Below are 24,745 nucleotides of genomic sequence, written 5' to 3'. Positions count from 1 at the left end.
GGATTCCCGATAAATGGAGGAATTTTGCCACATTCCTCATAAGCCTCGTAAACACGAGAGGAGCAGGACTTAGGCCAAAGCACAGGGCCCGAAACTGGTACACCACATTGTCGAAAACAAACCTCAGAAAAGGTTGGGAATCTGAGTGAATGGGGATGTGGAAGTATGCATCTCTTAGGTCGAGAGAGACCATCCAGTCTCCCTTTCTGACCGCTGCTAAGACTGATTTCGTGGTCTCCATGGTAAACTTTGTCTTCGTGACAAAGACGTTCAGAGCACTGACGTCTAGCACCGGTCTCCAACCTCCTGTCTTCTTCGGTACTAGGAAGAGGCGGTTGTAAAACCCCGGTGATTGAAGGTCCGAGACTTTCACCACCGCTCCCTTCTCTAGCAAAAGAGACACTTCTAGTTTCAGGGCTTGTCTCTTTGATTCCTCTCGGTAATTGGGAGAGAGATCGATGGGGGAAGTCGCTAGAGGAGGTTTGTGTACAAATGGAATTTTGTACCCCTCTCTGAGCAACCTCACAGACTGTTGGTCTGCGCCTCTCTTCTCCCAGGCTCGCCAGAAGTTCTTGAGTCTGGCACCTACTGCTGTCTGAAGCTGCGGGCAGTCAGACTCTGCCACGTGAGGACTTGGCTCCTTTCCTCTTTCCTCTCTTTCCCTCGGCACGAGTACTTCCCCTGCTGGGAGCTCTGCCACGAAAGGGCGGAATAAACCTGGACGCCGGAGTGTCTATCCTTGGTCTTGCAGAAAAGGAAGTCGAAGGAGTCCCTTTGCGAGCAGAGGACGCTACCAAGTCATGGGTGTCCTTCTGCACGAGCGACAAAGCTATGTCCTTAACCAAAAGCTCAGGGAACAAAAACTTCGATAAGGGAGCAAAGAGTAGCTCAGATCTTTGACAGGGAGTAACTCCTGCCGACAGAAAAGAGCAAAGAGACTCTCGCTTCTTAAGGACTCCTGAAGTAAAAGAGGAGGAGAGCTCATTGGATCCATCGCGGATGGCTTTATCCATGCAGGACATAATGAGTAAGGAGACATCTCTATCAGCCGATGAGATTTTCCTACTCAAGGCTCCCAAACACCAGTCAAGGAAGTTGAAAACTTCAAAAGCTCTAAAAATGCCTTTCAGAAGATGGTCAAGGTCCGAGGCTGACCAACTAATCTTCGAGCGTCTCATGGCTAGGCGGCGGGGAGAGTCTACAAGGCTTGAGAAGTCGCCCTGGGCAGAGGCAGGGACTCCCAAGCCGAGAACTTCTCCCGTGGCATACCAGACGCTCGATCTAGACGAGAGTTTAGATGGGGGAAAGGCAAAGGCCGTCTTCCCTAAACTCCTTTTGGTTTCCAACCAATCGCCTAAAAGCCGTAAAGCTCTCTTGGATGAGCGAGAGAGTACAAGTTTTGTAAAGGCTGGCATGTCAGCAGGTACGCCTAAAACAAACTCAGACGGAGGCGAACGAGGAGCAACAGAGACAAAGTGTTCGGGAAACAACTCTTTAAAAATTAACATGACTTTCTTAAAGTCCATAGATGGCGGAACTGTTCTTGGTTCATCAATATCTGAAGGATGATCCTCAGGCTGAGGGTCAGCAACGTCCTCATCCGAAAGTTCCTCATCTGACAACTGATGAGAAACAAGCAAAGGGGTTGGCAATGCTTGACACGCAGCGTCCACCCGCACTGGTGCATAAGTGGCGGACCAGGACGCAGCGTCCTGTAACTGCTTGACAGTCTGGGAACTGTCAACAACAACAGGTGCGTGAGGACGCACAGCGTCCACCCGAGACTGCTTAGACCGCCTAGTCTGAGCAGTCAAAACAACTCTAGATTGCGGAAGTTGACGCTCAGCGTCAAAACAAGTCAACTCCGATGGTTGGCGAACGTCCTGAACGTCCCCAGGCGCATCAGCAAGTTGCCTAACGTCCAAATGCAGCTGAAAATCCACACGAGATCGCATCGAGTGTGGTTCTACACCAACTGCTTGACGTGACTTGGCTACACCAGCGTCAACAGGACGCACAAATGAACGTTTGGGTGGCTGAAGGCCAGGATCTCGATGAGATACACGGCTAGGCTCAACGGAAACCTTATCGGCATTGTAGTCTTCCATAAGGGACGCAAGCTTAGACTGCATGTCCTGCAGTATAACCCATTTTGGGTGCACGGGAATGGGTGCGGTAACCGACGGGGTTAGTGTCTGAGACGGCACAACTTTGCCTTGCTTAGGCGGCGAGCAGTCATCCGATGACTGCAACGGGTCCGAACTGTCCCAATGACTACATCCAGGACGTTGGACCTGTCCTGAAGGGACCGACTTCCGTTTAAGAGGCCTAGAAACCTTGCTCCACGGTTTCTTGCGTGAAAAGCCTTCGGAAGACGAGGAGAAAATGGGCTCTCTCGTCTTATGGTAGGGGCGATCTTGGTGAGATACGCCTGATACCATAGAGGGAACGTCTGTTCGCTGATCAAGGCCTCTCGAACCCATAAGTCGTACGACATTACTTCTCCCCTGGGCTTGGGAGCTTGCAAGAGGTCCCGGACTAGGTGAACGACAGGCACGAACAGACGAACCCTCGGTCGCAACACTGTTCACAACACTTTGCGCACTAATCACTTTCCCACTTTCCGCCGTGGCACTATGACACTTAAGTTCCTTCACGTCAGCCATGAGTTGATTACGATCAGTTGCTAACGCTTCAACTCTTTCCCCCAAGGCATCAATAGCACGTAACATGTCTTGCATAGATGGTTCCTGAGTGCTAGTAGGGGGGTTAGGAACAACCACTACAGGGGAAGGATTAGGTTCAGGGGCATGTGGAGAGGAAAAATCTACAGACCTAGATGAACTCCTCCTTACCATATCTCTCTCTAGTCTACGTGCATATTTATCGTATTCGAGCCAATCGAATTCCGAAAGGCCCACGCATTCCTCACACCGATCTCCCAATTGACAGGTTTTACCCCGACAATTGGAACAAACAGTATGTGGGTCGAGAGAAGCCTTTGGAAGACGCCTATTACAGTCCCTAGCATTACACTTTCGAAATCTAGGTACTTGAGAAGGGTCAGCCATTTTGAATTAGTCAAAGAAAATTCCAAAAACAATCCAAGTCATCAACAAATAATCTGATTCAATAAAGAGTTCAAGAGTTTATGTTGAGGAAAAACACCTGCACTGCGAAAGCTCAAACCAAAATGAAGTACTTCACCAAATATGTTGAGAAAACTCCAGGGCCTACAGCGAGTATGAATACGTCTTGTCGTCAACGTCGACAGAGAAGAATTGAAGGGTTTGTTTACATGCAAGAGTGGTATCTGGCCGACAGTTGGCGCTGGTGGGCACACCCGCAACCTTCATAGCGATCGCTCGCGAGTTTTTTGAGTGTGTTTTCTGTCGAGCCGCAGAGTTGCAGCTATTATATATTCACCGGCTAAGTTAAATATTTAAAAGTGAAATTTTCAGGTTTTTAGGACATACGTCGGCAATAAACTCGCTTTAAGAAGGAAGTCATATGAAAGTCCAACAAAGTTCACAAAAATGAATTAATCTAAATCTTTCTCTCTCTCATCAAGGAACTAAAGTGTACCCTATTCTTGACTGAATTCAACTGTGTACTAGCAACAATAAACTGGATCCCTACTGCTAAGCCTCCAAGCCTTCCAGCAAGTAACAGCTCATACCCTTGGGAATGCCCATCTAGGGATATAGTACTGTATGTATATCCATGAAAATCATAAATCAACTACAATTTTTCTCAAACAAGAAAGGTCTACTGTATACATATAGACACCACCGCTAGAGATATTGGATCCTTTGACTAGCCAAACAGTACTATATTGGATCTGAGTCTGGTTATGACTCAATTTTCCTTGTCTACACACATACTGAATAGTCTGGTCCATTCTTTACACATTCTCCTTTGCCCGCATACACCTGACAACATTCAAGTTAACAAACAATTCTTCTTCGCTCAAGGGGTTAACTACTGTACTGTAATTTTTCATTGGCTGCTTTCCTCTCATTAAGGTTAGAAGAGACTTTAGTTATGGTAAGCTGCTCCTCTAGGAGGAGGACACTCCAAAATCAAACCATTGTTTTCTAGTCCTAGGTAGTGCCACAGTATCTGTACCATGGTCTTTCACTGTCTTGGGGTAGTTCTCTTGCTTGAGGGTACATTCTCATTTGCGAGTGGTCGGGGAAGAGCGTTGGACTGGCGAACGCCGAAGGCTGGCGAACAGAGAGTCATAGGAGAATTCAGTGACACAGGCGAGGGTCAGGAACCAGCGGGCGAATGACGAGACTGATGAGACTTGTGAGACCAACGATCTCTGGGCGAAGGAGAGTGCTGAGGAGTGGGCGAAGGAGAGTGCTGAGGAGTGGGCGAATGGCGAGGTCCTTGACGATTCTCCAAAGTGATCGTTCAGCAGCAGATGGTGAGGAGTCAAACAGACGTCTCTTTGCCAGAGGCAAAGGAGAGTGTCTGAGGCGACAAGGAGGGCCACAAACTCTAAGTTTGTCGCTGGCAAGGACGAGATATGGGAAGGTTGATCAGAAGGAAGGTCTCTGGCAGGCCTACAAGAGGTGTCTCTATGGGGGTTCTCCCTCACGAATGAGAGAGGTAATCACCCGCAGGAGAGGCTTGTCTTGGACTTTGTTCCACCCCCTAAGGAAGATCGGCGAGGGGGGGGGAACGAAGCCTTTGGCAACGGCAGCAGCATCAGTAGACGAAGCTGGGCCGGAATCAACAAGCGGGGCATCAGGGTTGTGAAGGTCCCCTCTAAGCAAAGCCAACGGATCCACCTTCGAGGAGGAAGAACGTTGCCTCTCAGCATCCAGGTGAAGGAGCTGCAACCGCGCCTTCTTTGAAGAAGGGCAAGACAAACCAAGGGACAGCCACACCTGAAAAACATCAGAAAAGAGTAAGGAATACCCCAGGGGGAGAGTGAGGCCACTCAGCTAGGGGAAGCCGCACCGTTTCTCGAGGACCAAGGTTGTCCTGGCATTAATCGGCCAGCACTACTATTCTACGGTTCCTAAGAGGAAACTGGTTGAACAGGAGCTTTGGAGGAAGGTCAGGGGGAAGGAAGAAGCAGCTTTGGATTTCTTGGACTTCGAGGAAGACCCCGAAGGCAAAGTATCCCTCTTAACCTCCTTCTTCTGTCAGCACTCAAACCATTCCCACTGGGAGGCAGACCACTACCGTCATTCAGGGAAAGTGTTATCTCTATCGCAAAGTTGCCCTCTACAAGCGGGACATAACAGTAAGGATCAGTATCCACAAAAGCCATAAAAGTCCCGCAGGAGCGACCCTCAGGTCCTGGACAGGTTTGCATATCAGTGGCCAAGAAGACACATACACACACACTGTAAAGAGAAAGCAAAATAAGGATTAGAAAAGGCAAGTCACTAACTGGTGAGGGGAAGAGCGGTAACGTCTGATCTCCACCTGAACCAAAAGCAAAGTGTGTCTTACAACCCAGGTGTGTGAGTGAGAGGTAGTTACTAACCCCCACAGGGGGTGTGGGGGTTATTAACTAGCAGGTGAGCGGTTAACTCTTGCTAAAATCTAATGACTTGTCTTTCAGCTTTGCCGAAAGTAATACCCCTATATAAATAGCGCTCGTTTGTATTTAGCAATGGAATAACTTTAATCAAAGCTGCTAAACAGCAATGGAAACAATATTCTCATAAACATAACCCAATTGACAATGTTTTCTTACCTGGCAAGTAATACACAAGGAACTCCATCAATCTTCCCTTCCAATAGCACATCAGAGGGATCCCCGAATGGTGTTGTCACTTTACATTCTTGAACATCTTCAAAAAGCTTTGGGTTATTGAGTCCAGAGCCCCCAATGATACCAATCTGAAATTTAAGTACATTATATGAATATATAGAAACTTTCTTTCATTACTCTGAATAATTCTTAATTTACCAGTAGGGAACTTTCCTCCAAATCATCTGGCATACAGTATTTAACCTTATATTTCTATTTCTATAATCTGTTCTAATAGTCAATTTACAACAACTTATACTTTTTTCCATTTCTTGTTTTCTAATAACTTTCCTTCCCCAGTTACTTATATACAACGTTAATTCAATTTTTTTTCTGTCTACTTGAATACCTCACCTCCAACTGTCTAATATTTCTACTTTCTAAAATTTTCGAGATTGTCTGATACAGTCAATGGGTCATGATGATTTCAAGCTACATTCACTGTATGATAAATTTCAGCGGTAAAATGCAACATTACTATCACTTGAATATGTGTGAGGGGGGGGGGGTTAGCATGGAGTCACCTAAAGGCAATAACTTTTCCTGCTAAATCCTGGCTTGACCACAGATTATATTCATTGTACAACATGACTCCTTTAAGTTGAACTGAAGGGCTCCCAAACTTGAGAGCACAATCTGACATGTAACAAGTGAACTTGAAATTGGGTTATATACAGGGCTGCCGAAACGTGGAATTTACATCATCGATATGGCTAATCTGCTCCACATCTTGATAAAGTGTGGAATGTGGAATCCGAGTGTTGATAAATTCCACACTTTGATGATGTATGTCGATTAAAATGTAATAAAAAGTTATAAATAATTAATATGAGTGTTTTATTATTTATTTTCCCTGTGATATCTATATAAAAATTACAATAATTGTAAAATCTATGAAAGTGTGGATGCTATGGGACTAGGATGCTCAGTGGAGTACAGCGCTTGATGTTGCCGACTCACTGAAAGACCGATTCTTGAATCAGTGTTGAGGGAATTAATTGCAATTGCCGCACAACAGTTGCCTTTTGACGAATTGATTCGTCAGCTCAAGAAAAATCTAAAAGTTTATTCTTTTTCATGTGAGTATCTTTTTGCAATTTCTGTAGACAAAATACTGTGAGACTTAGAGAGGTGAAACTGGGACTAATCAGCGACACCGCTGAGCGTGAAGTTGCCTAGTGTGGAGAATCCGGCAGCCCTGGTTATATATACAGTAATGCCTCGGCTATCATGGGTGTTCTATTGCAGGCACCCCTTTGATAGATGATGATCCACAAAGTAGATACAGAAATACATGGTATGTTTTCATTATCTTTTTATTTGTATTTCTTTTTATTTTCATTATGAATTTAAGCTTTAATCATCCCTCTTAACAATCTCATTAACCTTAAAATATCAATAATAATTATGAAATAAAAAACACAACAATTATACATCTTTCCCAATGTTTACATTTGTAAGATGATCACGAGTACCACCAATGCTTTCCAAATCAGCTGATTAGGGCAAACTACCACAGGATTTCTTTTCTCTTGCTAAAAAGAAGCCATTTTTACTACTTGAACTTTCATTTTTACTTTACCATATAAGAATATGAAGTACTGTATTTAGTAAAAATACTTTTCTTCAGACCTTGTAGTTACTGGTTGTGGCAATCGATCATGTAACTTCCAGATCGCGGACATAAGGTTCCACACACTTGTAAACAATCTCAAGGTTCCAGATTGCTGTAAATAAACACAAGGTTGCCCATTGCTATATAAGCAATCATAAGGTTCCCAATTGCAGTAACCGAACACAACGTTCCCGATTGCAGTAACTGACCACAAGGTTGCCCATTGCTATAAACAATCATAAGGTTCCCGATTGCAGTAACCGAAAACAACGTTCCCGATTGCAGTAACCGACCACAAGGTTGCCCATCGCTATAAACAATCATAAGGTTCCCGATTGCAGTAACCGAACACAACGTTCCCGATTGCAGTAACTGACCACAAGGTTGCCCATTGCTATAAACAATCATAAGGTTCCCGATTGCAGTAACCGAACACAACGTTCCCGATTGCAGTAACCGACCACAAGGTTGCCCATCGCTATAAACAATCGTAAGTTTCCTGATAACAATAAACAATAAAAAAAGTTTCTAATCTTAGCAAGCTATCGAAAGGGTTCCGATCGTGGTAAACCACCTTCACGGTTTCTAATGGTGGTAAACCATAGGAGGGTTCTTGATAGGCTCAGTGGATTACTCTCCAAGGTCACTGAACTTCCTGAAGAGGACAAGAACCTTGATGAAGGTGGACTCTATCTCCCGATTCTTTATCTTCAACAGCACATGACCAAAGTTGGGTGCAGAAGGGTCACCACCTGAGGCTCAGGTCAATCGAGGTAAGATCTCCTTTGATGACTTCAGACGACACTTCTCCAAGTTCGTCAAGTTCCTTAATGAGCGCCAAGATCTTGAGGAAGGTTGACTCTATCTCTGGGTTGCATGTCTCAGCAGGCAGAGAACCCTTATCAGTAACTAAGTCAGGCAGAGAACCCTTATCAGTAACTAAGTCTAAGAAATGCAAAGAGATCCTCCTGGAGGGGGGTTCCGCACAGAAGGACTCCCCACCATCTTAACTAAGCACTGGTTGGGACCTAGAACAGAACTGAGCCGGTAATCCTAGCATGAGAAGCAAGTGTCGAAGTGTGACATGTCTCATTTACTACAGTCATTCTCCAAGAACTCTTGAGGAGAGTGTTCTTCCTCCCCCAAGAGCATCTTAGACCTATTGTCTTTGGACCTGAACCAGGAGTCAGAAGCAGCACAGTCCAACCCTATTGAAGCACTGTGAGAAGCTGTTTGCTCCTTCCAGGAAGATTTCTTTTGTCAAGATGTCAAATGACCTTTATCAGGCCTGAAGAATCAGGAAACAAAAATTCCCTCCTTCCTTCTCTTTCAAAGTTTTAGACAATTTAGCCAGTAGGGTCCAAAGACCAGCAGTCGGTCTTGAAGAAGCACGGTCTCCACAGGACTGAGACTTCTTAAAAGAGGAAGGAGAGGAACAATGTTAGGAAGACCGACCACATAGGGTCTCAACCAATGGTAATTGAAAAGTTTGAACCTACTGTTCCCTCTGAGTTACCTTTTAGACAGAGCAAGACCAAGATCTGCCTGTTCATGCTTGTGAACGTTTAATGCCTGATTGGGGAAAGCATGATCTTGGCAATCGTAAACATGCTCTGGGAGAAAGGGTTCGAGAGGAGCGTCACTTTTGGCACTCATGTCATGACTGGGGCGATCGTTACTCCGAACAAGACTTAGAAGAGTGAGCTGTCATATCTCAGGGGGAGTGAGACCGCGCTACATGAGACTTCCTCTCTTGTGGTAAGCGAGAATGGGAAGCAGGAGACTTCCTATTCCAAGGAGGAGAGGGAGAAGCAAGAGATCCCCTTACTCAGGGACACCTCAACCAAGACAATTAAGGTGATCGTGCTCATGGAGATCTAGGCTACAGTGATTGCTCACATGTAGATAGGGCTGAATTTGTTTGCGTCTCACACGGACCCCAAACAGGATGGCAAGAAGAGCATGGATTCTCCTTCTCCTTATGGTGAACAGCGATTTAGGTAGATCGAAAGCATCATCAGTAACCACCTCCTTCCATACAGCTCTCTTGGATGGATGCCTAGTTACCAGTTTCTTGGAGCATGCCGAGGCAGGAGAGGGACCAAAGTCTTGACCAGTAACACTCAGAATCAGTTTCTTATGATACTGATCCTCGGAACCTTGCATTTGATAATGGAAACTTGCACCGAAATCTCTTCCCGAGGTTCAGGGTTCGTTGCAATATTACTCACTCCATCAATAGAAATCTCAAAAGACTCCAATCAACCAGTCATTCTGTACCTTGGCAACTTCCTCCTCTTTTTCTTCCTCATGGCAGCATACAACATATCTGAAGTAGAAGAGAGCGCAGCAAGAGAAAAGGCAGAAGGAGAGTGGGGCCACTTAGCTTTCTTCTTGCCATTCTCCATAGCAGTCGAGGGTTTCACAACAGTTGACAACACCTTTGCTAAAGCAGGGATTTTCTTAACAGGAACATGTGCATCACAAGGGGTTTCGTCAGGTACCTCCTCCACAGGGGAACTGGAGAAGAGGAAGCAGCAGATATTGGTACATCCAAAGCAAAGGCCACAGCTTACTCAGATCCAATTCATCGCGAGGGTTGTCAACAAAAGATACAGCAGAGGTAGATGATTGAGAGAGAGAGGGATAGGTGTATTGCCCTAACTTGGGGAGGACCAAACAACTACCTTCTCTTAACCACTTCCTGAGGGTAGAGAGCAGTCTCTTTTCCCCCTGACAGGTTACCCCCAGAAGATCCAACCCCAGAAGAAAAAGCAGAAGAAACAATGGGCTTTGTTCCTGAAGGAGAGAAGAAAGAAGACTGTGTTTCTTAGATTTCTTCTTCCTCTTCTCTGCAAACTCCAACCACTGCAATGGAAGCCACTACCTACACTCTGCAAGAGGATGACTGCGAGCAGTCATACCCCCAACAAAAATACACTAGCAGTCTTGCCCCCTACAAAAACTACAAAGTCGATGAGAGTTCATCAGTGGGATTTTCACGTAATGCCTGCAACGGTGGCCTTCCTTACCTGGACACTCCTACATGTCTGGTTTAGGGGGTGGCCATTAACATGAGTAACCAATTACTCTGGAGAGAGAAAATGATAAAGATTAAACAGCCAGGATAAGAGACGCAACGTAGTACATGTGTACACAGCCACAGCTGAAGTCAATGTGAAGCTAGCTACACCACCTAGCGACCAACTAAGTTTACCTTGTTTAAAGTCTGGCAGCCATTTCATTTCACCAAAATCATACTCCTTTTAAAGGTTAATGGTTTGTATTAACTGTAGGAATAAATAGGTTAACCAAATCATTTGCATCGGAACAGTTCAAAGCACAGAGCCTTTGTAGTTGGTTGGGATGGACCAGGTCAAAGTACTGTAATTAAAACATGGATAAATATTTACTATAGCACAACATTCCTAATGAAGAAATTAAAAAGTGTTCGTATTGTATTTATAAGTACTTTACACTGTTCTGATGCAAATAATTGGAGGAACCCCATTGTTTTCAAATTTTACAAGTTTTGGTTTTATTATAGTTACCAAAAATTTTATCTGCCTAAAATACAGTGGAGCTTTTGTATACCAACGGCCAGTTGCTCCAGTGTGGAATAAAAATAGACATCATCTAACCTAAACTTTCCCCCTTAACCTAACCTACAAGCTGTGTCCTTACCAACTTACCTAACGGGGGAGCCAACACGCCCCTGCCGTAATCTAAGTTAGCCATAATCAAACATACAAGTGAGCACTATCATACATACACTCCAATACAATACTATGAAATTAGTTTCATGAATTATGAAATGTGATTTAGTGTTACCTTGCCAGGTGTGGTCAGTTTAGTTGGGGTGGGGGGTAAATGTAGTTCGTTGGGACAGGGTAAGATAAGAGTAGGGCACTCTAAGGGGTGTCCCAAGGGGATTAGCCCCCTGTGAGTAAATATGTAAGAATATGGCTCCTAGGTTAGGTTAGGTGGAGAATCTTAGGTTAGGTAAGGTTAGGTAGGTTAGGTTGGGTGGGGAACCTTAGGTTAGGTGGGGAACCTTGGGTTAGCTTAGGTTGGGTAGGTTACGTTAGGTGGGAAACCTTCGGTTAGGTGATGTTCTTATGTCTGTTTGTAAAATGTGGGTTTTCACTCTGTCCCAACAAACTACAAAGGCTCCCAGTTGAGAACTTGGGAAGCAAACACAAGGTTGAGAAGTCTCAGCAGTAGCTTAATTGGGAAGGATGGTAGGTTAGGTGGTGTTCTTGTGATTGTTTCCATTTTAATATGGGATTGTCATTTTCGAAGGAAACGGCCATTTTTTCTTATAAAAAAGTTGTTTTTCAATAGAAACTTTGGTATTATTACAGTTTCATCCATTATGGGAAATGTATTATAATAATATGTTTCCCTAGTACAGCACGTGATAACCGAATACTTCCTCTTAATACTTTATTGTCGCTAATGCATACTTACGGAGAAAAAACTATTTCAGGTATTGAAGGTCTTGACTTTTTCTAAGTTCAGTGTATATCTTTCCATGGCCACGCAAGGTACCTCTTGTTAGTTTGTATATCTGTTTTCATCCTACTTGGCTCCTCCCCATTGCGTAATGTGACAATATTTGCTTGAATGCGCATTTGCTCCTCCCACTAATGTCGCTCCTCCAATCAAAATACTACTGGGATCTTTTCAAGGGTTATTATTGGACGATTCATTTTGTCTCTTATTCTTGTTTCAAGGATCTGTTTTTCGTGCAATATAACATTGTAACCGATAGTATTTTGTTTTTTTCCTATTTCATTATGGGAAAAACTCCTGATTGTCATTTGTTTTTGGGTTGGAAACCTGCCGGTTAAGTTTTCTCGTTACTTAACTGTCATGGATCCTCCGGTGCAGGTGTGCGATATATGTCGTTACAGTGAACCCTCGCTACTTCGCGGTTCGACAATCGCGGATTCACCACTTCGCGGGGTTTTCCCATAACCCATATATATATACATATCGCGGATTTTCCGGAAAATTCGAAAATACCGCGAAATCTGAAGATAACCAAATACGATATTTTGTTACCTGTAATTCCATTAATACTGTAATTAGTAATATCTGCTCTTACTGATTGTTCATTGCATTACATATGATATATAATTCAGCACAGAAAGAAATAAAACACGAAAAGAGAATGTGATCATACGATAATTCAGTACGTAGTAAAATTAAATCGAACATGAAACGCAAATCAGATGCAGTCATACCATATTAGAATGGTGTGTACTGTAATGGATGTGCTTCTTTTCCATGAATCTTTTGTATGTATACGTACGTAGTACAGTACTGCATCCAATAATATTCTTTGTTGCAAAAATCACATTTCGAATAAGTACTGTAAGCGTACGAGAGAGAGAGAGAGAAAGAGAGAGAGAGAGAGAGAGAGAGAGAGAGAGAGGCGTAAAATAGCGTACGTACGTAAATTTTTATTATTATTGTTATTATTATTATTATTGTTGTTGTTGTTAATAAAATTATTATTGTTATTATTATTAATCATTATTATTATTATTATTACTGTACAGTATTATTATCATTATTTATTATTATTACGGTACCCTTGTACTTAATCTACGTACGTTCAGTATGCGCGGGGCATCTTCTATGAGTAACCAACGCACCATGTACTGTAAGACGGGTTGTGATTGGTTCAAGCGCTGATAGATGACGAATCAAAACTCAAGTTTTGTTATCTAGCCTGTGATTGGTGTTTTGCCCGCATCTTCAACTTCCAGCATCACAGTTCTCGCGGGTCTGCATCGTTCACTTTCTCTTTCCGCGTATTGCTGAGTAGACGTTCTTAACTTTGTGAAGTTTAATCTGTGCTGTGTGCGACTGTTTTAAGTTGAACTTTTTGTTGAACTTTCTGTTACAATGGCTCCCAAGCGTTCTGCTTCTAGTAAGGCTGGTAGTGAGCCTAAACGCCACCGAAGAATGATGACGATAGCTGAGAAGGTTACGCTTCTCGACATGTTAAAAGATGGTAGAAGTTACGCGGCCGCCGGCCGCCATTTTGGCATCAACGAATCCACCGTTCGCTACATCAAGAAGGACGAGGCGAACATTAGAAAGACTGCTGCAATCACCTTTAGCAGATCAGCGAAGCGAGTCGTTACAACGCGTAATAAAACGATCGTACGCATGGAAGGTGCTTTAGCTGTGTGGATTGCCGACTGTCGGAAGAAGAACATAGCGTTGGATACGAACACCATCCGAACAAAGGCTTTGAGCTTGTATGAGAATTTTGCGGCAAAGGAACCTCATGACGACGATGGCGACCATGCTGAAGAAGATGATGATGTAGATGATCCTCAACCAGGGACCTCCACTGATTCCCAGCGTCAGAAACAACGTTTTTCCGCCAGCAAAGGATGGTTCGCGAAGTTTCAGAAACGCTTCGCCCTGAAAAGCGTCTCCCTGCATGGGGAGTCTGCTTCCGCTGACACTGCCGCTGCTGAAACTTACGTGAACCAGACTTTCAAGAACATTATCGCTGAAGGTGGATACAAGCCGGAATAAGTGTTTAATATGGATGAAACCGGCTTGTTTTGGAAGAGAATGCCGTCGCGAACTTTCCTGTTCAAAGAGGAAGCCAAAGCCTCTGGCTTTAAGGCATTCAAGGATCGCGTTACCCTCGTGATGTGTGGCAATGCTGCTGGATTTTTGTTAAAGCCGGGGCTTATTTATAAGTCGAAAAATCCTCGCGCTTTGAAAAACAAAAATAAGAATCTCCTTCCCGTGTACTGGATGCATAATCAAAAAGCATGGATTACGAAGATGCTGACCTCCAACTGGTTCCACCAGTGTTTCATCCCGCAAGTCCATGAATATCTCTTAGAGAAGGGCTTGCCATTCAAGATCCTTCTCCTTATGGATAACGCTGGTGGACACGCAACTGACCTGTCGCGTGAGGGCGTTCAGGTTGAGTTCCTGCCACCCAACACCACGTCATTAATTCAACCAATGGACCAGGGGGTTATCAGGGCGTTCAAGGCCCTCTACACGAAGAATACCTTGGCGGACCTCGTTGCGTGTGTGGATGCTGCCCAAGATGACGAGGATGAAGACTTCAACTTGAAGGCGTACTGGCGGCAGTACACCATAGCCACGTGCCTGCAGAATATTCAAAAGGCACTTCAAGAGATGAAACCTGCAACCGTAAATGCGAGCTGGAAGAAGCTGTGGCCCGATATTGTTTACGACGACAAGGGATTTACTCCGTCGGAAATCCAACACTCTGCAATACGGAAATCTGTGCAGTTGGGTGCCATAATTGGGGGTGACGGGTTTGGCGACATGACGACTGAAGACGTCGACGAGTTGTTGGACTGCCATTCCCAGCCCCTAACTGACGCAGACCTCGAAGACCTGACGAAATCGGCAAGTGAGGAAGAGAGTGAGGGTACCCAGGAAGAGACCCAAGAAAATGTAGAAGAAACGGGCTTAACATTAGAACGGCTCGCCAAGTTCTGCAACCATATGAAGGAGGCGAAAGAAATGTTGCAAGAGTGGGACGAGGATATGGTTCGCTCGATGCAATTCTGCAACAAGGTCGATGACATCACGACTCCCTACAGGATGCTCTTGGATCGAAAAAAGAAGCAGCGGCAACAACTTCCGATCACAATGTTTTTTCAGCCTCGCAAAAAAGAGCCAGTTCCTCCTGCTAGTACGCCTTCGGAAGAAATTGAAGAAGTTGAAGAGGTGTCCCAGGAAAAGACACCTCCGTCTGAAGAGACATAAAATACTATCATTGACTGCACAGTAGAACACATCATCAGCTTCATCATCATCATTTCTACTGTGCAGCAAATTCATCGCCATCGTCATTCAAGTTTTTCTTGAACTTCTTTCGTGGTGAGTACAGTAACAATCTTTATTTTTTACTTTAACCTGTTTTATAGTTTAGTAATGTACGTACTGTATGCATTAAGTTAAAGGGAAGGTTTTAAAGTCTACATGTTGTAACCTATCATATTTTTTTGTTTAAAATTTACATTTACGTACGTTAAAACAATCTCTCTCTCCTCTCTCTCTCCTCTCTCCTCTCTCTCTCCTCTCTCTCTCTCCTCCTCTCAAATTGTTTTCCTGCTTTGCTACGTACAAGTACTGTATAATTTATATTTGTAAGGTAACATATTTTGTAAATGCTTTTACTGTAAAATACTGTATGTACTGTATCATTATTTATCACTATCATCATGCGTGTTAAATGCCTTGTTTGTTCTGAGCGTGGTTGTTTACTGAGCGTACCACGCCGTCGTTTCAGGCGGCGTCATAAAGAAAAAGATTTCATTTGGAAGTCCTAAGAAAAATACGTAAACTAAAACATTGGTAATAAAAAAATCAACATACAGTACTGTATAATCAATATAATCGATGCAAAAACTAACCATACGTTACATATATGTGTACACTAAATGAGTTTTGTTTCTTCATTATGATCAGAGATGAACGTAAACAAAACATTGGTTGCCATTTTTTATCATGCTTTTTAGGTGTTTAGGAAACACATGATATAAAATCGCCTTTAATATTTGTGCCTGTTTTAGTTTAGGGTGCTGTAGTACATGCATTAAGTGTTCTGTACATTAAAGGGTGGTTTGTTAACAGTACTACGTACAAGGGAAGGTTTTAAAAGTCCGAATATACATGTTAAATAAATAGGTAAATATGCTGTCACTACTTCGCGGATTTTCACCTATCGCGCCCGCGTCAGGAACCTATCTACCGCGATAAACGAGGGTTCACTGTATTCTTATTTTGAAGTGATCGGCCGATTTCATGGTAATTATAATGGTACCCCAGACATTGTGAATCGGTTTCTTCGAGAGCATTTAGTGTTACCTACAAGTGTTTCGTGTGCTAAATGTGATTCGCCTTTACTTTTCCGTGAAGATAGACATGTGTGGTATTGTAGTAAATCAGTGAAAATACCTAAAACGAAGAAAAGGCGTTTGTGCAATTATAGTGTTAGTGACTATAAGGGAAACTTTTCTTCACGGGTCCCACCTTCCCCCAGTGGAAATTAATTTTATTTGTCAATCACTGGGTTGCATAAGTGTTGGGACCACCATTTTGTAATTAAGGGCCTCAGTATATCTCCTTCTACTAGTGTAGACTGGAGAAGCTTTTGTTCAGAAGTGACTGAATTTAGTTTTGATAACCAAGAGGCTATTGGTGGTGAAGGTGTAATCGTTGAGATTGACGAATCTCATTTTGGAAAACGGAAGTAATGAGCGTGGAAGGCCTGCTGAGTGACATATGGGTGTTGGGGGGTATTGAGAGGCAGTCCAAAAAAACATTTATTGTGCCTTTAATTGACCCATTACCACGGAAGCGTGATGCAGCTACCCTCATCCCTTTAATTGAGAAGTACATTAACGGGGCAGCATTGTTGTTAGTGATAAGTGGCGGGCTTATAATTCTCTGCAGTCTCTTTGGATACGATCACCGTACTGTGAACCATTCTGAAAATTTTGTGGATCCTTCAAACCCTGACACCCATACCCAAAACATTGAACGTCTTTGGCGGGAGCTGAAGGAATGGATACAACGGCCTGGTAACCGTTGTGAATACTTCAGGCAGTATTTGTCTCGTTTTATTTTTATACACAAATACCCTGAGGAGGAGCTGCTCCATCATTTTTTTATCACGGCCAGCAAACTGTATCCTCCACAATCTGAGGCACAACGGGTTCCAGTAGCTTTTGATGATTCAGAAGAGGGTCAACCACAGCCTTCCACATCATCATCGTCAGGTTCCATTTAAGGTAAGAAGTGACTTAACAAAATATATATATTTAAATATAGCCCGGGGTAAAGGGGGGGGTCCGGTAGGGGTACAGGGCCCCTAGGCTAGGTTAGGTGGGTTTATTAGGTTCGGTAGTGCCCTGAAAATCACTGTGACCTTAAGGGGGGGTCGCAGGGGGGGCGGAGCCCCCCCCCCCGGTAGGGGTACAGGGCCCCTAGGCTAGGTTAGGTGGGTTTATTAGGTTCGGTAGTGCCCTGAAAATCACTGTGACCTTAAGGGGGGGGTCGCAGGGGGGCGGAGCCCCCCCCGGTAGGGGTACAGGGCCCCTAGGCTAGGTTAGGTGGGTTTATTCGGTTCGGTAGTGCCCTGAAAATCACTGTGACCTTAAGGGGGGGGTCGCAGGAGGGGCGGAGCCCCCCCCCGGTAGGGGTACAGGGCCCCTAGGCTAGGTTAGGTGGGTTTATTAGGTTCGGTAGTGCCCTGAAAATCACTGTGGCCTTAAGGGGGGGTCGCAGGGGGGGCGAAGCCCCCCCCCCCGGTAGGGCTAGGTAGGGGTATAGAGGGAGGGGTGGTGGAACATTAATTAGTGCAAATATCATTGGATGCCCCCTCCCCCACCCAAAACCCCGGTTCCCACCTGGGGTCCCCCATAATTGTTGGGATAAAGAAGGGTATTTCTGCATTACAACATATGCAACAAAAACAATAAAAACATGGTTACAAAAACTGATTTTTCTGGAAAAACTTGTTGTTTTAACTCCATAGTAAATCTCTAAATCGGATGGTTTGCAGTCAAAATAAACGTTAAATTCGTTGAAACTACACTATTTCTGATGCAACAAATATATTTTTATTCCAGTGTCCACATAATGGATGAAACTGTAAATTTACCGAAACTTTTCCCCATCCGTAACTATAATAAAACGCATTTTCTTAACCAAATTTACACCATAAAGAAAATTGCTTTGACAAGTAATGTTTGTCTGTCTCACACAACTACATATATCCAAAAATTGGCAATAAATAAAGCAGGACCATTTATTATGAGCCAATTATTCACGACTGACAATATAAGGGAAATAACCACCACACTGAAAGAAACAGGCCATATTATATAAAACCGGCTTTTGCCTACTTATCGTGTCAAGCTAATCAATTCAATAGAAGATTAAAGAACATAACATAATAAATAAGTACCTTTATGTTGACCATTTTGTATCCGTCAAGACCTTCGTCCAATTGATGGCAACAATAAATAACCACAATATTGAGAAAAGACAATTCACAAAAGTTGCAAAGGCCGCCTTGATGTCGGTAGATGTTACTACTGTTTAGTGTTTACAACCAGAGTTGCCAGTTTGGCCTTTTTTCAGGCCATAAACCCTCAAATTTGGCCTTTTTAAAAAATTGGTCGGCCTTTAGTAATATGAAAAAAGGCGGACCTTAAATACTATATATTTGGCCTTTTTCTACTCATGGATTGGCATTTTAAAGCTTCTGTTGATTAGAAGTTGACCTTTTCTCATTTAGAAAACCTAGCAACCCTGTTTACAACTTTACACTTTTACAGGTTCAGGTTCTGGGGTGAGGCATAGCCTTTACAACGGCGCCTCTAACTTTTATCTTCTTGTATTGTTTTGTCTTTTCTTCCACATTATGTTTAATACTTCTTTTTTCTTTTCTATACTGAAATACACTTTATAGGCTTCAGATTCCTCGTTGCTCTCTCCACAACACTCTGATTGTAGGCACACTACTAGATGAAGCGTATCATCATCATTATTATTATTATTATTATTATTATTATTATTATTATTATTATTATTATTATTATTATTATTATTACTTACTAAGCTACAAACCTAATTGGAAAAGCAGAATACTATAAACCCAGGGGCTCCAACAGGGAAAACAGTATAATGCGGAAAGGAAATAAGGAAAATCAAAATATTTTAAGAACAGTAACAACATTAAAATAAACATCTATATAAACTATAAAAACTTTAACAAAACAAGAGGAAGAGAAATAAGATAGAATAGTGTGCCCTCAAGCATGAGAACTCTAACCCAAGATAGTGGAAGACCATGGTACAGAGGCTATGACACTACCCAGGACTAAAGAACAATAGTTTGATTTTGGAGTGTCCTTCTCCTCGAAGAGCTGATTACCATAGCTAAAGAGTCTCTTCTATCCTTGCCAAGAGGAAAGTGGCCACTGAATAATTACAGTGCAGTAGTTCAACCTTTGGGTGAAGAAGAATTGTTTGGTGTTGACAATTGTATGACAGAGGAGAATATGTAAAGAATAGGCCAGACTATTCGGTGTGTGTGTGTGTGTGTGTGTGTGTGTGTGTGTGTGTGTGTGTGTGTGTGTGTGTGTGTAGGCAAAGGGAAAGTGAACCGTAACCAGAAAGAAGGATAGTATCTCAACGGGTGGTTGGTGGCCTGGCCAACTACTACCTATAAAAGAAAGCACAGCTTGTATACTTTAACTTCTAACTTCTATGACCTTTCTTTCCAATATACCGTTCTTTCATAGCAAAAAGTTTTTTCCGTAACTACAATAAACCCATTTGCTCTACCAAATTTTCATCATATATGGAATTGTGTAGGATTTTTGTTTTTATTGACAAATCCCACGATCAGAAAATGAAATTTCCATAAATAGTATCACGAATTTACCTATGATTTATTTCTTAATGACATTATACACACTAGCAAAATTAGTAAACATGAAAAAAAAATCGTTTAAATCAATAACTATAGTATATTTCGCGTTTATCTCCTAACGTAAGGGGAAAATAGCCCAATGAGGAAATAACGTAAGGAATCAGATAAAATGGTGTGCCCGAGTGTTCCCTTAAGCAAGAAAATTCTTTGCTCAATGCAATGGAGATGGGAAAAATTAGAGGATGGACGGAAGCACTGACACTGAAGAAAATGAATGAAAACGGTATATCAATCGTTAATTGACGTACAGGGACAACAGAAAACATTGAGATTGAAGGAAAATTAAACAAGACACCATATTTATTTGGAACCAAGATATTTTTTATTGTTCTATTTTTATTTTCCGGTCCCATACAGCAGGGGAACCCCACTCTCTACGGGACCTCCACTGTCGTTTTACCTTGTTCGTTCAGAGTATTTAATGTTTCATATCGCGTATTGTTCATTTACTGTTAATATATGCAGTATATATATGACATTGATAAGGAATATTAAAGTTAAATCCCTGATATTCGTAGATGGGGTTATGTTTCCCACAGAAAGTGAAGGAGCAGAATGAAAATAACTTATATAATTTGGAGATCTTAATAAGTTCAGAATTAGTACCCATCCCCCAAAAAATATCTGGTCTATCAACAACTAAAAAAGTGAAGAAAAAGAAAGAATATATTAAAATACAAGCGAAAATGGGCCAGTAGGTATAGTGAAGAAATATAAGTATCTGAGAGAACACTGTAGTATAATAATAAAGGAAGAATAAGAATTAAATATCAATAAGAAAACCAGAGGATCGTGTATAGGACCAAAGAAATAAAAAAAAAATATGGAGTCGGAAGTAAAATACGAAAAATTTCATCAAAAGTAAAAAAAGAAAATATATGAAACAGTGGTTGTTGGTACAATACCTGCTAATGTAGAGACCTGGAGTGAAATAAGGGATAAATTAAAGATATGAAAGATCTGGAAATTAAAGCTTAAGATTTCCATCATTTATTGATGGTTACAAGGAAAAAACTAAATTACATTAATAATAATAAGCTTTAAAGCTTTACACACATCTATAACTGATAGAGTGCCCGCAAACTTATTTTGCGGTGTGAAGAAGTCGGAATTTAGAAACTCTATTGTCTTAGAAAAGTTGGAGATTATAGGCCCAAGGGCTCCAGCAAAGAAAATAGTCCAGTGAGGAAAGGAAATAAGGCAATTGATTAATATAAAATATCCTAAGATCAGTACCAACGTTGAAATAGATTTGTCATATATAAACTACATAAAGAGAGACTTGAGTCAGTCTGTTCACGTTTGAACTTCTGAAGTTTTACCGATTCAACTGCATACCTGATTAGGAAGATCATTCTATAATATGGCCAAAGCCGCAATAAACCTTCTAGGATACTGTATAGTGTTGAACCTTATGATGGAGACAGCATGAGTTTTAGAATATTAACTCTGACCATCCTTTACATTCAGATCTCCCTAGACAATTCTATCCTGTTCGTAATACTAGGCAGGCAGTTAATTTTAATAGCCAGGCCTTCTTCATCATGAGGCTCAATACTACACAGTATTCTAGAAGTTTTATTCCAGCTGTTACCAAGTTGTGGAATGATCTTCCTAATCGGGTAGTTGAATCAGTAGAACTTCAAAAGTTCAAAATTGGAGCAAATGTTTTTATGTTGACCAGGCTGACATGAGTCTGTTTTCGTTTATATATATATGACATATCTGTTTTTGACGTTGTTGATATTTTGTATAGGACATATCTGTTTTTTGACGTTATTACTGTTTTTAGAATTATTTATTGTTAATTTATTCTCATCATTTATCTATTTCCTTATTTCCTTTCCTCACTGGGATATTTTTCCCTATTGGAGCCCTTCGGCTTATAGCATCTTGCTTTTCCAACTAGGGTTGTAGCTTGGCTAATAATAATGATAATAATAATAATAATAATAATAATAATAATAATAATAATAATAATAATAATAATAATAATAATAATAATAATAATAATAATAATAATAATAATAATACGTACAGGATGGTACAGGCTACGAAGATTTGAATGCAAAGGATGGTCAGAACTATAAAAAATCTTATGCGACATGTATATATATATATAAAAAAAAAACTAAATGATCGACGGTGCCAAAGATTCATAACTAGACCAGGAATAAGAAATTTAATGGTCCTCAAGATTTGTCCTACAAATTAAGATGAGAGTCAGCAACTGAAGGCCAGACAGAAAAAAAAATACTCGAGACAGCGTAGAATAAGAGAATTAAAACATTTCTCCAAAATAGATTGATCACTACAAATCTTAAAAGACTTTCTCAATGAGCCAATTGTTTTACGCTATTGAAAAACACATCATCGTGTATATTAAAAGTAAATTTACGATCCAGAATCACACTTAAAATTTCTAAGGTCCTAGATCGAGTTAAAGAAACATTAACAATGGATCCAGATATCTACATGCTGGCTAAGGAGCCACTGTCCTCGATCTACTTACAACCATACTTTGAGTTTTGTTAGGATTCACCTTTATGCTACATAATTTGCACCACGCACTTATTTTTATCTAGATCTCTATTAAGGGATTCAACAACTCCAAATGTACTTTCTGGATATGGAATTTATGCAAAGCGTAACATCATCTCCACACGCAACAATCTTGTTTTCTAGGCCAAACCCCTTAACAGGCTTATACAGTATGGAAAGTAATGGACCAAGAACACGACATTGAAAAGGGCACTAAATATATTACAGTTTTATACTCATTGTGGTGTCCATCAAAAAATTCAACAATAATGCGGAGAAAAGGTCTACCACCTCAAAGAGTTTGAAAACGAGGGCTTCATGGCAAAGGCAACACTACACTAAAGGCCAGTCAAACGAACTTCTGACCTCAAAATAGCAAACTAGGGAACAGATTATAACCTCCAGCATACTCATCTAGCGTTTTGCCAAAAAGACATTAAAATTTTTTTTTAGATAATATTGGAGTTATGGAAATTGGGCGGTAATCTACAGGGCTAAAGATACCACACAGATTTAACCAAATGGAGTAACATTACAAATTCTCCAGTTGCAAAAGGTAACATGTCCTCGCCAATTTTCGGAAAATTACAATTAATTTACGAGTGAAACAATTGACAGTCGTTATAAAAAAAGATAAAGGAAAATAATATTTAGGTCTACATCTCCATAAGCATGGTGCTTTGATGTTTTCATTTCACGGGACAAACAAACTAAACTAGTTAGATTATCCAAGGAGAATAGGAATGGCGGATATCGAGTTTCTCATTACTGTCAAACACATCAGCTAAATGTGTTTCCTTTTCCTTTGGACAGTGGCTGATATGAGTCATCTGGTTAATGGATAGAACGTGTATAATGAAGTAATATGGTATGAGTAGGGGCGTATGTTTAAAAATATGTTTCAGGAAACATCAATAACAACGAGAAGGCATTTAATAATAAAACAATATACATTTCCATCAGAATGAGTCAAAAGAGCTATGAGAAACCTAGTCCTATGCTATACCACATTGGATACCTCTCTCTGGTTACGGCTATCTTTTCTTTGCCTACACATACACCGAATAGTCTGGCATTTTCTTTCCAAATTCTCCTCTCTCATTATACACCTGACAACACTGAGATTACCAAGCAATTCTATGTTTCAATGCCTTCCTCTTCGTAAAGGTAGAAAAGACTCATTAGCTATTGTAAGCAGCTCTCCTGGGAGGGCACTCCAAAATAAATTTCCATTGTTCTCTAGTCTTGGGTAGTGCCATAGCCTTTGTACCATGTTTCATTGTGTTTGGTTAGGGTCCTTTTCTTGAGGATACACTCAGACACACTACTATTCTATTTTAGTTTTCTTCCTCTTGTTTTATTGAAGTTTTTATATTCTGTATATGAAAGCTCTATTCTAATGTTATGGTTCTTAACATATATTTTGGTTGTTAATTACTCCTTTTGTAGTTTATTTCCTTGTTTCCAATTTTCACTGAACTATTTTTTTCCCTGTTGGAGCCCTTGGGCTTATAGCATCTCGTTTTCCAACTAGGTTTGTAGTTTAGCTTGTATTAATAATAATAATAATAATAATAATAATAATAATAATAATAATAATAATAATAATAATAATAATAATGTTTTGGTTAGGAGTATTCGTTAATTCTTTAGAATAAGGTAAGGTCTTTAAAAGAAAATATACGTGACCTTTCCTTGTCTCATCAGTCATAAAGGATGATAATATTATCAGATGAGCATACTGAACTGTTATATAAATAATAGATACCAGCAAGCCTTGTTATAATCTATTGTATTTTCTTAACTCACAGCTGTCATATTACTGGAATTCTGCAGTCCCTATTATGCCTTGTCTTTTCTTGGGGGAATCTAGCGACTATTTTCAAAAACGCCCCGAAGGGAATACTTTCAAGAGTGCGAGTATCAAGATTTTTATTGTTACATTTTTATCAAATAAACTATTCTATCAATAGAAAATTGAACTGTCTTTAAAGCGTTTCATTCACATAATATCAAGAAAAGGCACTTCATATGTAAGGATGTTTCAAATATATAATTTTCCTTTAATGAAGGCAGTGGTTTCTTGACTCCAAGCTTTCTTTACCAGTAGTAGCAACATAATTTACAATACACACTCCACATTTTTTAATATATTTATACATCTATATATTTATTCAACGTATGAAAAATATCAACAACCACAAATGACTACATTTATAGCAATAAATAAAACATAGGCATGTATCCTAAAGGAAGTCATGACAATAAACTGCATTTATTCCAGACG

The 24,745-nt window shown here is 41.1% G+C and overlaps 1 protein-coding gene across 1 annotated transcript in view; it reads right to left on the bottom strand.

The window, feature by feature from the left end:
- Positions 1–18,543, bottom strand: part of LOC137658486 (S-methyl-5'-thioadenosine phosphorylase-like) — a 79,874-nt gene extending 61,331 nt beyond the window's left edge. The window contains exons 1-2 of the mRNA XM_068393237.1: positions 18,385–18,543; positions 5,720–5,865 (exon numbers count right to left, since the gene is read on the bottom strand). Coding sequence (XP_068249338.1) covers positions 5,720–5,865; positions 18,385–18,399 — 161 coding nt within the window. The 5' untranslated portion in view covers positions 18,400–18,543. The remainder of the gene's footprint in view (positions 1–5,719; positions 5,866–18,384) is intronic.
- Between the last annotated feature and the right edge of the window lie 6,202 nt (positions 18,544–24,745).

Source organism: Palaemon carinicauda, chromosome 19 (assembly GCF_036898095.1).
Source record: "Palaemon carinicauda isolate YSFRI2023 chromosome 19, ASM3689809v2, whole genome shotgun sequence".
Lineage (NCBI taxonomy): Eukaryota > Metazoa > Arthropoda > Malacostraca > Decapoda > Palaemonidae > Palaemon > Palaemon carinicauda.
The sequence above is the reverse complement of the archived record's forward strand: the minus strand, read 5'-3'. Positions and strand labels throughout refer to the sequence as shown.